General features: G+C 37.6%; 1 protein-coding gene across 5 annotated transcripts in view; it reads left to right on the top strand.

The window, feature by feature from the left end:
• Positions 1–16,822, top strand: part of nos1.L (nitric oxide synthase 1 L homeolog) — a 73,881-nt gene that overhangs the window by 29,198 nt on the left and 27,861 nt on the right. For 4 of the 5 annotated variants that reach the window (XM_041587237.1, XM_041587193.1, XM_018255130.2 and 1 more), the window contains 2 exon segments: positions 1,031–2,147; positions 12,482–12,590. In XM_041587237.1, coding sequence (XP_041443171.1) covers positions 1,459–2,147; positions 12,482–12,590 — 798 coding nt within the window. In that variant the 5' untranslated portion in view covers positions 1,031–1,458. 5 annotated transcript variants of the gene reach the window in all.

Raw genomic sequence — 16,822 nt, 5'->3', positions numbered from 1 at the left:
AATATTTGCCTATTACATATGGAATCTTGTTTGAAATAAAATTGAAGAACAAGAATAACTGTAGGGCTGACCCTTGAGAGCTGGCAGGGTATTGTTGTCATGGTAAAAGAGAGCTCACAGTAATGCACTATATTCCATGGATGTAGCGTAAAACTATTCCTGTAGCAGTATCTAGCTGTGCCTTTTTCAGGAAAATTCTTCTGCGAGTGCTCAGTGTGCTGCTTTCATATTTGTTAGTGATAATACTTCAGTGTGGTCAGATGTTAGCACGTACTGTTTTTGTGCTGTAAGTTGTATAAGAGAAACAATTAGTGTGATGCCACTTGGGGTGACTTTCCCTAAGTCATTAATTTGGAAATTATCAAAAACTGACAGCCTTTAATTAGCTAACAGACATGAACAAGTGCCAGTTGGAACAATTCCAGCTACACTAAGGGTAAAAAAGTAATATGGTCAGGGATTTTAGCCAACTTTCGTCTTTTTGGTGACCATCTATATAGGAATGGGCTAACCAAAAAACCAAAATAAATATGCACATTATAGGCTTCATTTCTGCATATTCATTACATTTATAGTAATATAAGTGCTTGCTATTGGTCCCTGACAACCACTGGGCTTAGTTTCTCAACAGATGCCCAGAGCATACTAAGCATGTGCATGTCACTGACACGCCTAACAAAATCCAAGATGGTGAATCATTACTGGTATAGAGATTCTGAACCTTTAAGCTGATTCAGTAGGTTCAGTATTTAAAGTACAGCATTTATACACATATTTGTTTTTTGGGTTTGTTCTTCTTTAATGAAAACACAAAAGAAAAAAGCCATCATTGTATTACAGAACAGTATTTTATCTACGGTATACTCATTTTAGTAATCATTTTGCCATGTGTCTTCAGACAAAAATGCTGATGCTATTATGTATTTGACATATTTAGTCCATGATGATTCATTTTGTGCATAAAATAGGAAGATCAAATGCATTGAGTTCACATGTACTGATGGGACACTGTTTATTTTTGCCCTGGCAGCTACACCAACTTCAAGAAGACATTGAACGAAATGACTGCAAGAATATCTGAAGATTAAGGAAGCATTCTGATCAAGTTACTGCCATTGAAAGCAACGGGCAACTTCTGAGAAGAGACTTCGGTTTTGTTTGGTTTAAGGGTTGCCTCGGAAACAGAGACTTCTCTCGTCTTTAAAATTATAGCCTGCTTATAGCACAGCATGCTTACTGAAAATAGGATGAAAACATAAGACAGATAAAAATTATGCAAAGTCACCTGAGAATTAAGGGTAGTGTTTAGATTTTCAAATCGGAAGCAGAATTCTTTAAACATCTGTCCTACAGCCTCAGTTAAAGAAATAAACTCCCTGCAATTGCTATTTTTAGGTCAGAAAACTGAATTAAGCTGTAGTCGCTGACACTGTTTCATAGACAATAAATAAGATTACAATGGAAGAATATGAGTTCAGCGTTAAACAACTGCAGCCGAATGTTATATCTGTGCGCCTCTTTAAGCGCAAAGTAGGAGGGCTGGGATTCCTGGCTAAGCAAAGGAGGAACAAACCACCTGTAATTATTTCTGATTTAATTCGGGGAGGAGCAGCAGAACAGAGTGGGTTGGTGCAAGTAGGGGATATTATCTTAGCTGTGAATGATAGGCCCCTTGTAGATGCCAGCTATGAAAGTGCCCTGGAGATACTGCGTAGCATTTCTTCAGAGACTTTTGTTGTACTGATCCTTAGAGGTCCAGAAGGATTCACAACCCACTTGGAGACCACCTTTTCTGGAGATGGAACACCCAAGACCATTCGAGTCACCAGACCTCTTTGTTCTAAGTCCAAGTCAGCTGAATTGACAAGTCAGAGCCTTTATAGCAAAGATCACATGGTGGACAGTGCCACAAGTTCAGCTGGCTCTTCTTGGCAGGAGGTTCATCAGCTTCTTAACTTGAATGGACTTGATGGTGGTAAAGGTGATGACATCAGCATCAGCCCTAGCCTTAACAGAGGAGAAAAGGCTAATGACATATTGAAAGAAATCGAGCCAATCGTTAGCCTTCTACAGAATGCAGGAAAGGAGCTAAATGGGGATGAACATCGAAATGTGGAGCAAAAGGATGCGGAAGTTCAGGTTGAAAGGTAAGCTTTTACTAGAAAAACACAAATATGTCTGTAAATCTGTACTGGCCACAGCAATCTAGAAATCCTCTTCCCTTTACTATGATAATGTAAATTAATCACAAGGAAAACTGGAGCTTTTGTCAAAACCTGTGAAAAGTAATTAGGTTTTACATTAACAGCACTTTCTCTAGAGGAACTTTGAAAAAGCACAAAATAAACAGGTGCGGGTGTAGTTTATTAGGGAGCAGTACTGGAAGGAATTAATTTCCCTATCAATAGGTCCCTAAACAATGCCTGTTTGTGGGAGAATCACAGGCATAATTTTTCAGGTTATAAAGGCACCGAGTCCCCCTAGAACTGAAAGCGTGTTGATTTCATAAACTGTGACCAGCTAAATGTTATATATATATATATATTTATTTTATTCCTTTCTACCAACTTAAAAAAGGCATCATAGCATTGCATGCATATAGGTTCTAGAAAAGCCGTGACCCTGACCTCTTACAGCATGCTTTATAATGCTGATGTCCAATCTGCTGTGCTCCATCTACTTTGAACTGTAGCTCCTGGCAACCTGGAAAATTGAGGAGGCCACAGGTTGGAGATTCTGTTTTTTATTCTTTTTCACCTCAGACAAAATAGAATTTATGAAATGAAATTATCTCCATAAGTGGAAGTGTTACCTAAGACTTGTGTAAGTACTGTTCAGAATATTAAACTTCACATAATCTTTATGCCGGAATCTTAATAGAAGCCTTACAAGTAAATCCGTTTTGAATTAACCAGGATATTCTCCATTGTATTAAACCTGTTGCTACTCTAAGAGGCGTATTTATTAATGGGTACAAATAGGGACATTACATTTTACCATGTTCTGCAAAAAAAAAAAACAGAATTTTGCGGAAAGTTAAGTTTGACCTCTTTTTATCCTATGATAAATATGTCTCTAATGGTAAAAATTAAAAGTGAGAGCTTGCAACTTCCTACTCTTCTGATCCTTCTCTGATCTTGCAGTTTCCCTAATTATCTGCTTCAGGAGACTAAAACTTCTATTTCTATGTGAAGCGATAACATGCAGATGTCACATAAGCCCACTTTTCTAGCCTCTTGTTAGGACTCCAGACGAGTTCAGCTCACGCAAATACTGTAAATATAGCTCAGATGATCTGCAGTGTAATGAGGCATAGAAATGGACAGATTTAGCCCCTCTTTGCTCTACCATCTACAACAATAATCTGTGAATACCCTTCTGTGTGCTAAATATTAGTTCCAATTAAGTAATCTTTTGTCCCCTGGAGGAAACTCCTTGTTGGCTTCATGGCATCTGACTAAAGCCAAGACAAGACAAAGTGGAAATCACAAGTCAAAACAAAGTCACACTACAAACTTGACACACTGGGATGTGAAAAATATTCCTCTAATACAGGTCAGCATGTAATCTTTAAAGTGCACTTTTTTGTGTTGTGAGTCTGAATACTTTAGCACTAGGTATAGACTCAGTTTCTCATTAAATTGTACATCAAAAAAATACTGGGAATACAGTATATTCTGCTGATAATATGGAGGCAATAAATACTGGGACGTTGCTATTATAACTGTGGAAAACAATTTAAAAAATTTGAACTATTTGGCTAAAATGGAGTCTATAGGAGACTGCCTTCCCATAATTCGGAGCTTTCTGGATAATTGGGCTGGTAGACTAATGAAAAGTCAGAATAAACACAAAGAATACATAGATTAGACTTAATTTGCATAGGATGGTAGTACATGAGAAACTATGTAGCAGGCCTTATAACTGACCCAAAATTATTGGCTTTTAGGCTTCATTTCTCAAAAAGGGTCAAGGTGCAAACATTAAAAACACCCATAAAGTAGCATGTTATTTGCACTTCTCACCCGCCCCAATAGAATTTCACCTTATGCCTATATGTGAACCTAGATGTTCAAGATGTTCATGGTCACTAACGATAATTTAAAAGCCCCAAAAGAAGCAGCTCAGACAGCTGAACGAGGTGCAGAAATGTGATCAGTTTCAGTTCATCATAAAATCTATAAACACAATGCAGCTGACGTAGTATGGGAACTGCATCAGTACAAGTGGAGAAGAAGTAACATATGTTCCGTAGGTCTTTGGTACCTGATACTTTGCAAAAATATATTAGGTTGTAAAAGTAATATGTAATAAAAAATGTTATGTTCCTTTCTTACCAACTGAAGATTTCAATTCACCAAACAGGCTTTGCTCCAGTAGCCCGAGGCAAGAGGCAGTAACCTTCCAAATACAGATAAATATATTGAGTTTGCTGATATCATTGGGGACTGACTGTATTACAGAAATCTATACCTCGCTGCTAGATCAGATGTGAATAAACAGATTGATAATACTCTGTGCATGAACCCCCACCACATATTATCCACAAAGATCAAATGATAAAACAAATGATAGACATATAACTATTTGCACTAATTTATACTACACTCTTGTGAGCCATTAGCAGACAATGCCTATGGTCCGTTTGCAGCGGCTGCACAGGTTTACATGTAAACAGGCCTTCATTATCTCAGTGTCGGTTCCAAATGCCTTAGCAACATCTAACCATATTGCATTAGTTTCCTACTTATTTCCTTAAAGAAACTTATTAGATAACTTTGACATCTCCTGTGCTTTGTAAAACCACGCTGACAGTTTGTAATTACTTTATTGATTTTGATGGTTTCCTGTGAAATCTCTTAATAACCCATCAAACAGATTCCATGCTACAGATGTCACATTAAGAGACTGATCGTTACCTCGTCGTGATCTTGATCTCTTTGATTATGGTTCAACCAGTACCATTCAGAGAAAAATTAATTTGTTTAGGCTTCTATTGAACACAGGGTTGCTCCAAACACACACAAGGGGTGCCTCAAAATGCTGAATGCTTCTTACAGGTGGTTGTTTGCAACACTAAACAGGTTTTATCCCCTGATTTCGGGAAAGGTGGATGTGACATGATCAGAAGTACAGTGAAAGTAAAGGAACAAGGATAGACCTGTCACTAGACAGAACAAGCTGGAAGATTTTGTCCCACTGGGATGACAAAATCTCCCACAAGGGGTGCTGGGGTGACAAAAATGTCCATGCCATTACCAGTAGACAGGCAAGCTGCTGCTTTACCCAAAGAAAGAACAATTGAGCTTTTTAATAAGAATAAGGATATAATTATCTGTATTTGTTTTGCATATGTTAAATGAAGCTTTGCCATTTATAGGCTTCTATTAACAAAGCACCAGTGAACATTCAAGCAAAAAGAGAATTCCCTACTAGTTAAAAAAGTTATATGTAAAGTCAGGTGAATGCACTAATAATTTAAGAGCACACTATCGATGGGAGTTACTAGAGCCACTATTCTTACAAATATACTCAGACTACTACTGGCCTTGAATGTGTTATAAAGTATTAAATAGTAATTATTAAACTGGCAATTTTTACAATGACAATAATTGAGGTGTTACCCACAATGATTCCCATCATTTTCATTGGAGAAGCTAAAAGTTATTATAATGTTAAATATAAACCATGCCCTAACTGTGTTTTGTGGTGTCTATGGCATTTAGGGTATCTACCACCCTATATTTTTGGAGAAAGTGAGAAGCTGATATAGAATTCCAAAAACATAAAACTGGCCGCAGCTAATGTAATAAAAGTTGCAACTTTTCTCATAATCAGAAGCACCAATTACTATTGTGCCTGTGGGGCATAGGCAGAATCAACTACTTAAGATTTGTCTGCTGCATTTGAAGGCAAACACGTGAGTAGTTGCTATGGGTTAGTAGACCCAGAAGAAAGTTTGCTCCTGTTGTTACATTACCCATTGCTTTATATTAATCCAATACAGGGTTGCCATTTGCCCATTATTTTACAGGTCTGGCCAGTAAAAATTTATAATGTAACACCCTAATCCACTTTCAGAATTGAATTAAATGCTGGAATACCTCATTACACTCCAGCACCTTGAAGGGTCCTCAGTTTTCTCAGATCATCACAGACCATGTGCAGTGCTATAAAATCATCCCTGCACTATAGATATCAGAATCTACAAATCTGACCCCCCCCCAGTTCTTTGCTACCTCTTTCTGCAAAAGATACCAGGCCTTGCAGTCCATTAGCTATTGACCTCTCACAGTTACTGTACATACGTTTGATTATTCTATTTCATCTGTCCCTGCATCTCTCCCTCCCACCGATCATCAGCCTTTGGCCTCTCCACTGTCTCCTAATTTATGACCCTCTGCAATGGTCTTCTCTTCACCAGCCTCAGCATGTGTTTTCCCTACAAATACATTGAGTTCTATAACTCTATCCTAACAAAAAACCTTCACCTTGTGAAATAGTTTCTGCACCAAATATCCCAGCCTCCCAGCTCGCATTGACAGATACTCCAAGTGAGCAGACCCTTGTAGTTTTGTGTTCACATAAGGGGTTATTTCAATATAGACGCTTCCTTCTGAATAGCTTTTCTGAGATGGCATCTATTGTTTGCCAATCAATTTACTACAAGCAGTTAAAGTGACAAAAATCACATTACAGACAGGTTTCAGTGCAGAGGCTCAGCTCTTGCATAAACATTGTTAGATGATGGGGTTTTAACATGTTTCAAAAGTACATAAAGAAATGTGACGTGTATCAGCTCAATGGATAGATCCTACATACTGACTTTGCCTTCACAGCTTTGCTTTTGAATACTAGATTCAATGATTGTACGTTTTCTGCCACTGGAATGGTGGTTTGTACTTAACCAATTCTTTATCATTATACTGCAAACCATGCTGCTACCTAAATAATATATCATTCTAGCAGTAATGGTACAGTTCAGTAATTTGTGCAAATAACTTGCAACTATAAAATATTCCAGAATCTTGGACAAAATGTGAGTACCCCTAAATTATTGGGACCTTGTATAGAAGTAGCTACTGAAACTATAAAAGTCATACCTCCCAACTGTCCCATTTTGAGCGGGACAGTCTCACTTTTGTCAGTTCAATCCACAGTCCCAGCTTGAAATGTCCCAACTTTCTCTTTCTTCTCCTGCACTGAACAGCCAGAAAAAGATACAAAGTTTCTAACTTAATTGGCTTTTGGCAGAGAGCCCAGAACAGACACCAGGTGCATGAAGATACTCTTGTAACAATTTTGAGATAACCAACTAAGTATTGTAACAATTTAAAATAAATAGGTCTCTTGGGATAACTTAGACTCAAAGCTTAAAGGGAGATTCAGGGAGAGAATTCAAAATCTTCACAGCTCTCACTGTAAAAAAACGCTTCCGAATATTTAGGTGGAACCTCCTTTCTTCTAATCAGAATGGGTACCCTAGAGTCAGCTGGAAGGACCTACTGGTAAATAAAGAATTAGAGAGATTATTATATGGTTCCCTTAAATATTTATACATAGTTATCATATCACCCCTTAAGCGCCTCTACCCCAACATGAACATCCCCAGCTTGGCCAGTCTTTCCTCATAGCTGAGATTTTCTATACCTTTTACCAGTTTAGTTGCCCTTCTCTGGTCCCTCTCTAATTCCATAATGTCCCGTTTGAGCACTGGAGATCAAAACTGTATGGAATGTGATCCCTTAACAAGCCTTCAAATGATTTTCCCACCACAGATGTCAAACTTAATGGCCTATAATTGCCAGGCTGAGATCGTAATCCTTTTTAAATTTTAAATGTAGAAGATGAAAGACTCTGATAAAGTCATAAATAGAGCCCGGTCTAAAACTGAACAAATCTCTCTTAGAACCCGAGGGTGTATTCCATCTGGCCCTTGACTCTTGTTCACATTAATATTTAGTAAAGCATTATGTATCATATCCTGAGTCAGCCACTGACTAGACTGAGCTGAGCCAACAGTGCAGCTATGGGGTGGGTCTGGGAAATCGGACTCCTCTATTGTAAAGGCGAAAACCAGAGCGTGTCTGTGAATCAGGCAGGGGCCGAGACAGGCAGCAATCAAGTGTAAGTCCATGTATCGAGTGGTGGTCGAGACAGGCAGCAATTTATAGTAAGTCCGTGGAGCAGGCAAAAGTCAGAACCAGGAAATTAAACAAGAACAGGGATACAGGCTAAGCAGGAATGTAGGCTGGAGTAGGAACTAGAACAAACGGGAAAGATCACCAAACTGATTTTAATGATCCAGCACTGGGAGGCAGAAAGGGACTGACTTAGACTCATAATGACCACATTATAGACACCTGGCCTTAATGAGACTGCAGGTGGAGACTGAGAAAATAGCAGAGGTACAAGTGTCTATATGGACTGTCAAGACCAATGAACTCCAATTGCCTCCAGTGGCTCAGTAAGACACAACACATGCTGAGTACTATATAGGCCAGGGTTTGAATCACCATGAGTTCTGACACTGCACCTCTGGTAAATAATAAGTATGCTTATTCCTAAGCCATAGGAACATATTTGAATTGAATTATATTTCTATCACTTTTTTACATCTCAATTTATGCATGCATACTGTATATTTCTTTTTGAGTGCCTATTTCCAGAAGTGTGCATATATGCATGTGTGTAAAAGTTTACTCTAGATTCATCATAATCATTTTGAAATAGAATGTGAATGTTTCTTTAAGCTTGCTATAAGGTATGACCTTTCCACCACTTTTGTTATTTGTCTTTTTAAAACTGTTACTGTGACAGGAGTGAGAGTTAACCAGCAGCATTGCACCCAGGCTTAGAGGACTTTGCAGAACTGCTAGGGATAAATGATAAAGCTTGGGGGATTTCATTGACTGAAGATTAGTGTTCTGTGTGAAAATATCTTCTACAACCCAAATTCTGTAAATCCTCTTGTTGGAATTATAAAGATTCAATATATATATCTATGATTCGTTTGTTCAGAACACACATATGCCACCATGAGTATTTCAGAAATAGCATTGTTTGGATGTGACGGTAAAGTCAGTTTCCACAGTTACACAAATGGCAGTTTGTGGTGTTATATATTTTGAAAACGTACTAATTCTTCCTTTACATCAAGAGCTGCTATTATTATTTAGTTATGTTTGCCAGGTCTGTGTCATTTTAAATAACTTTTCAACAGACAGGAAAAACAGCACTAGGTACTGCATAGTGCTACTATTCCCTGTTCAGTCAGTTACTATATTTTTTGGTGTTGCATACTAATAATCTAGCACAAGATGACTGCACCTAACTATTGCCTTTCCATGGCGAAATTAAAAAGAGGTGCAGGCATAGCAATGCAGAGCTTATAACAAAGTGCTTTCAGAAATGTCTATGGAACACCCCATTTCATGAATTGGGTACATGTGGAAATGTGTCATGGTCTCTATTTGCATTTCTAATTTGTGTTTGTAATTTTATTATTACCGAAAAAAAAACAGGTTTCCAGATAGCAGATCCCATACCTGTGTAACAAAATTCTAACCCAGTGACTGATCCAAATGGCATTTTGGACTTGGGAAGGCGTTTATATCCTTTCTCTGAATCACCCAGAAACTAAAAAAATCATTTTTGAACTTGGTTGACCATAAAAGATGTGTGTCTTCGTGTTAGTGTATTAGTATATATTTGAAAAAACATTACACATTATTTAAGGCACATATTTAGATGCTAAAAGTTTTATGACAACCCTTATGCAATTATTAGACTATTCCTAGAGGAAGAATTAATTAAGGCATTTGCAGTCTGATATTGTGGGATAGTTTATTCTTCTGGTGGTATTCTACATGGTAGAGGGGACATCATGGTACATGTATGGGACCCATTATTAGGAAACCTGTAATCCAGAAAGCTCTGAATGAAAGGCCATTTTACATAGACTCCATTTTAATCAAATAATTCTAGTTATTAAAAATTCTTACCTTTTTAACGGTAATAATAAAACAGTACCTTGTACCTACTAAGATATAATTAATTCTTATTAGAGGCAAAACAATCCTATTGGGTTAATTTGATGTTTACATGATTTTTAGTAGACTGAAGCTATGGAGATCAAAATTACAGAAAGATCCCCTATCCAGAAAACCCCAGGTTCCAAGCATTCTGGATAACAAGTCACATACCTATTAGGAAAAGCTAGGGAGTTAGTATCTGTTGCTGCTTTACTTGGCCTTTGTTATGACTGTATATATTTGTCTGGCCTATCTTCCTGCTTCATTCTGTAGTACAGGTGGTTATTGGCAAAAGAAAGTAAGATATGTGGCAAAAACAAAGAGAATGGCAGAGGCAAGTGGACAAGACCAAATCGCAAAAAGACCATTAGGGTGGCGGCAGACATGCACATTTGGGGGAGATTAGCCCGCCCAGCAATAAATCTCCTCTTCAGACGACTAATCTCCCCAAAAAGCCTTCCCGCCAGAATGTGAATCACCGGCAGGATGGCATTCGGATCGCTTTATTTTCAAAAAGTCATCCGAAATTTCTTGTGAGGCAACTTCATTAAAATGAAGCGATCCAAATGCCATCCCACCGGCGATTCACATTCTTGCCAGCGGGAAGGCTTTTTTGGGAGATTACTCACCTGAAGAGGAGATTTGTCAATGGGTGACTAATCTCACCCAAATCTGCACGTCTGCCACCACCCTTATAGTAGCTTGGGAAATTCCTTCAATAAAAATAGAATGGTGTATTTTACTGTGCGTTCAACGTCTAGTTCCATTACTGATGGATCTGTCAGTTATAGAAGATGCCAAATGCGTACATAACAACAAATGCTTCCAGTTTACTTAACATGGTGGTGTGGGCGAAAGGGCGAATTTTTGCCAGCGAACAATCCACCACACTTTGCACCACTTCACCAGACTGAAATTCGCTACCACTACGCTAATTCACTAAAATGCGAAGTTACATCTGGGCAGCCAAACGCTCATAGTGATCTTTCGCTAGCGTTCATTTCTGCCTAGCGAAACTTCATTAGTACAGTTAAGCTTACGACAAAATAGCAAATAGGCTGGCACCACTGTGATTAAGTGTCCTTGTGTGACACGAAACGCGTCAGGCAACATTCTTTTAGATGTAATGTAAAATAAAGCAATATATTTTTATATTTAATTTTTTGGCTCTTGGATTCCATTTTTCGTTGGATGTCCTGGATTGGTGCCAGCCTATTTGCTATTTTGTCGTGAATTACTCCCCTATGCTGAAGGTCTGGGACATGAGCACCCGAGCCCAACTTGGAAAGCTGTAAGCTTATCATAATGACTCGATAGATTCTTGCTGTTTCATGATAATTGTGTTTAATGTACAGTTAAGCTTAGGTCAGTTTGAATAGGGCGGGTACAATAGGTAGTATGGACGTCTTTATTAGATATGTTGGTGCAAATGCTTGAAGTGGCCACTTAATATTGAAAATGCTCAAGGAAGCAAAATAAAGACAAAAGAGATCCTCTAATGCCCTAGACATGAGCCCACCCTAAAACAAATGTGAAGTGACCCTCAAATGTTTGGGAAAGAAATGTTAACACAAAATCTTTAAAAGTTAGGACTTTTGAAGGCAATCCCACTTTAAAAAATTAAAAAACGTGAGTGTTTTTTAGAGCTTTTATGACTTTTTGGCATACAGGATATGATGTCACTGACATAAGATTGAGGAGGATGTAGCTTCATCTTATCAGTTCACCAGGTCTAAGGTGGAGAAGGAAACTCTGGGGAAAGAGGTAACGTTCTGTAAAATTCGAACTTTAGTGATTTGCGGAGTAACAATAGTTTGCCTAAATGAAAACTTGCCTGACGATAGGGAGTGAAACTGCGCTATCGACGGTGTCTTTCGCTAGCAAATTGTCAGCTATGCCTGTTAGTAAGTTGGCGATGTCCCTGTGGATGAGATTCCTGACAAATTTTCACAAGTTCGCCCTTTAGTAAATCTGCCCCATAGTCCTTGAGGTTATGATATCTTATACAAGGAAGAGCCAATTTTATACTTCATTGATGAAATCATCATAAATGATGAGTTACAAAGGTTTTTGAGTAGAGGCTTGAAATTAGAGGTGCAAGCCACACAAAAGGCATGACATCAGAAACATATTTGTACACTCATTCTCCTGACTTTCCAGATGTTCACGAACCGTGACTTCCATAACCTGCATATATTTCTGTTACAGCTCATTTACTAGATGACGTGTATGGCTGTTCGGTACAGCCCTGTTTAACTTTAGGATGTTTTCATCCAAGCAAGGAACAGACAAATTCAAATTACCTACTGTTGTATCAGAATGTTAGAAGTAGGGTGTCAGAGCTTGTGTTTGATACTGAAAACCATGGGAGAAAAATGAAGACATTTTTATAATTAAGACAATATTTCAGACATATTTTGATTTTATTTTGTACCTTTTATATTCAGCAACTCGCAGACACAGCCGAGTATGCAGAAGGACCAAGTCAATGGTATCTGGAAAAACAACAACAAGATGCCCGTGGTTTTAAACAATCCATATCTGGAGTGTGAGCAGGTAGGTAAAAATGGACTTCTCAATAAAGTCTGAACTGTACAAATCTGGGAATATACACCTTTATCTCAGTTTTATCTTTTTTCTGGTAATGCTTATGGCTCTGTTTGTTGTGCTGTAAAATCCAGTTTGACGTTATTGAAGCTAGCCCAGTTTCAGTGCTTAAATTGTCACCCTGACTTCAGACATAACATACAACAAATCCTGTTTTATCTCTTTTTAAACTTGGAAGTTTTACTTATGGTAGACTTTCTAATGCCAGTACCTCTTGTGCCATCAATACTTCAATCTCTGCAGGACAGGGATTCACTGTATCTAAAAAGCAATATCTGTGGTATGTCAGCCTTGTATTTCACTATAATCAGAGCATAGATCTCTAGGATATGATTTGGCTGACAAACAACATTGCTGTTTTTGACTGTAGCTAAAGTTCTTGCAAATTAAAATACCCTGGTACATTCAGAGGCAACTCATGGTGGCTCTGAGCATCATGCAGCATTTAAGCTTAACAGTACACATTAAATTGCCAGTTTCATCAGAATCTGGGTCTAACCTCATGTGCACAAATTGAGTATTTCTTACAGAGGTAGTATGATCGGAAACAGATATAGACTATACTCCAAAAAATGCCAGAGAGTGTTTTGTCAGAAAGTAATCAGTTGACTTGGAAGCATAGGTGCATGATGTCCATTCAATATCACTTTTAAGTTTTGCTTTTCACATCAGCTACTGGTGACTGTTTCATAGGTGCATCCCTGCTCCTCCATACAAGTCGGAGACTAATCTAGTGTGAATCCTATATCTCTGCTAATATCCGATCAACTGTAAAGATACACGGTAGCTTGATTGCATATTTAACTTATTCAGTTAGCAGTGTTTGGTTGGTCCATCAACAGAACAGCCCATAAGGGGCCATATGTGAATATTTTAGCCAGAACAATGCATGCATGCAGTCATATACACTGTGTCGAATTTGTATCCAGGAAAAGGCATATTTAAGTCCCAAACCTGCACAACAGATAGATACTGAACTTAATATATTTATACAAGTCACTTGTAAACAAAACATTTCATGTAACATATTTGCTTTTACATTTGCAATGTATTTTGAAGTGGCTGAAGTAATAATCCAGCTGGTTACTGTCGTTAAAAGCAGAGCAGCATTCATTACATTAAGTGGAATAAAAGGAATGCTACCAACCATATTCACAGGTAACAATTCAAGCAAAGATCCTTTTGGGGTTCAGTACTGTCATAATCAGTTCAAGGAGGCTTGTATTTTACTACTTAATTTATTTTAATGTTACCCATCCCTGGAATTATTTTGTTCAGTTTAACACAGTTTCATTGTTCTTGAAGCTGGTGTTCCTAAGGCCACATGGGCACTTCATTTACTACACCACATTATTTGAATCATATACAGTATGTATGAAAGCTCTTTATGCTGTGTTGCTTGCCTTCATTTGGTCTTAGCTAAAACATGCCTATTTGTTATCTCACTACTACCTATACTCCTACCTATCAGTCAGCTCCACGGCACAAATCTGACAGGAATTGTCATTAAACCAAAAGACAAATTGCATATAGTCCTTTAACGTAAATGTACAGTTTTCTTAAATAAACACTGTGTATCCATTTTCTCCATCTGCTTTAGCTTAAGCAATTCTCATCTATTATAACCCTTCTTGATTAGTTTCATCATAGGCAGTGAGACTGGTATAGGTTATGTGTAAACATAATCCAACTGGCTTCCAGCAAACCCCTAGAATAATGACAAATCTTCTAGTAACACAGATGATGGGTACACCCAATCATTTGTCATGTGCCTGTTGCTTGTAAGGTCTTATCTGCTATATGCTGCAACCATGTTACAACAACTGTTCTCTTCTGTTTAAATGTGTAGGTTTCCAGAGCTGCCTAAAAGGTATAAATGAGAGAGGCATGATTTATTGTAGCTCCTTCACATGTTGTGTATTTATATATTTATATATATATATATATATATATATATATATATATATATATATATATATATATATATATATATATATCATTCATCATACCAGAGGCAAATTCTATAAAAATCTTTGCTGTTCTGTTCAAAAATTATCCCATGAATACATTATGTCAACGTTCATTTTGGCTTGAAAATTCTTTTTAGCCATGCACTACTATATTTCCAATATTTCCATTTTCCATTTAAGGGAATAAGACTATGAGTAATATTTCTATGAATTATGTTCACTTTAATGGGTTTAATGCCTGAAATGGCGTGAATGAACCTTACAGTTGTTGCTATGCATGCTGTATGATTGGATATGATTAAGCCTATAATAATAATAATAACAAAGAACCCACTGCAGAAAAAATTGCTCTAAAAAAGATAGTAAACGCTCTTGTTATTGTTGTCATGTTCAAGGACAGTTGTAAGGCTCACGTCATGTATTCATGCAGTAAATTCACTGAAGAACAGCACAATTGATAGAATTGTGACTCCTATGTTTGTATTCACTTATATGGGAAATGTAAATAAATACAATATTGTAGTGGATAAGCAACCCTTTCAACTGAAGATTGGTATCAACTATCCAAAGGACATGTTTTCACTGATCAGCAGTGACCACTACACAGGTGATATTTTATTTTTTTGCCTCTGATCACCCAGAAAATATGTCATTTACAAAGACTGGGGGGAGAAGTATAAGAGCATTAAGGGACACGAGCACAGCAACTGGTTACTGTTGGCTATATTAGTGTATATGTGGTCAATAGTGTATATTCCAACACCTGTCCAGCAGCATTATGAGATAGATTTTAGCACTTATCCCTTGGCAGGCAGTGTACATCTCACTATCCTCTATCATGACTTTGTGTTTATGTATAACAAACTCTGAAGAAGGTCATCAGCATGGGAGTTCCATGCTCATCTAATTAGGAAGGATAATCTATCACACACACACACACACAATGATTATGGGATTCCCTGGCAAATTTGGCGGTGATTTCTCTCTCTGCAAGATAAGCTCCTTGACTATGTTAGGACTGTTAATCCCTGTGACTAAACGTCTGCTCTAGTCCTGCCTTAATCTGCTTTTAACTTGCATTTTTTAAATAAATGCAGGATTTCCCTTCAATCTTATAAGTGATCCGTTGTGGAAAAGCAGAGGGTATTCGCCTAATACCTGTCATGATCTTTCCCACTTCTCTATGCTCGACATGCTATTTATTTTCTGCTAGGAATTGTCCAAATAGAAATATATTCATATTTTTTTCTAGCTGGTATTCATTATAAGTGGGGTAATGGCTGATGTATTGTTTACAGGGGATTAACAGTAGATACAGTAGATCCAGCAGCTGCCGGAGGGCTCAGAAATATAGGCCTGACTGTGGCCTGGACTGATGAATACATTTTTTTGTAACAAATATTTTTTATTGAACAAACAATACCAAACACAAAATGCATATTTGAGTTACAGGTTACATATAGGTAATCAAGTTCAACCTCCTACAACATATGTTATAAAATAACAGTATATGTTATATCTAGTTCCGTCCTTACTTGTACCTTTTTTTTATCAGTCTTGAATTGTTTGCCTTTAAAAAAAGAGCGAAAAAGTAAAAGAACAAAGGGAAAGTACTACTTCTTGCACATATATAGCCAAGTATACCAATGCTGCTGGAAGATGTTCCTCTACCCAAACTGACCAAATCTTTTCAAACTTATTGGGGCATCTACGTTTATAAAAGGTTATTCTGTATAGTGGGAGGCTTTGGTTAATTAGATCCAGCCATTGGCGGGGTGTCGGTGGGAGGCTAGACTTCCACTTCATGGCTATCAATCTTTTTGCCTTAATGAACAGAAAGGTTAACAGATGCTTTTCTGCTGTAGTGGGGGCAATATCCCCTATTTGGTTTAGAAGGATTGCTAGTGGGTCCATTGTTATGATAAGGGCTAAGGTGTGACTTATTTCTGTTGCTACCTCACCCCAGTAGCTCTAGATATGAGGACACTGCCATACCATATGGATAAAATTGGCAGAAGTAAATCCACACTTAGGGCAGAGGTCTGGGATGCTGTTATGTGTTTAATGAAACCTATGAGGGGTTAGGTAAGTCCGGTGCAAGAATCGAAATTGTATCATCCTATCTTTGACACTAATTAAAGGGGTATAAATTTATTTCTGTATCAATATATTTCTCCCTCAATTTCGGCAATGGGTCTTTATTCTAAGGAG

Source organism: Xenopus laevis, chromosome 1L (genome assembly GCF_017654675.1).
Source record: "Xenopus laevis strain J_2021 chromosome 1L, Xenopus_laevis_v10.1, whole genome shotgun sequence".
In the NCBI taxonomy this organism is placed as follows: Eukaryota; Metazoa; Chordata; class Amphibia; order Anura; family Pipidae; genus Xenopus; species Xenopus laevis.
The sequence above is the reverse complement of the archived record's forward strand: the minus strand, read 5'-3'. Positions and strand labels throughout refer to the sequence as shown.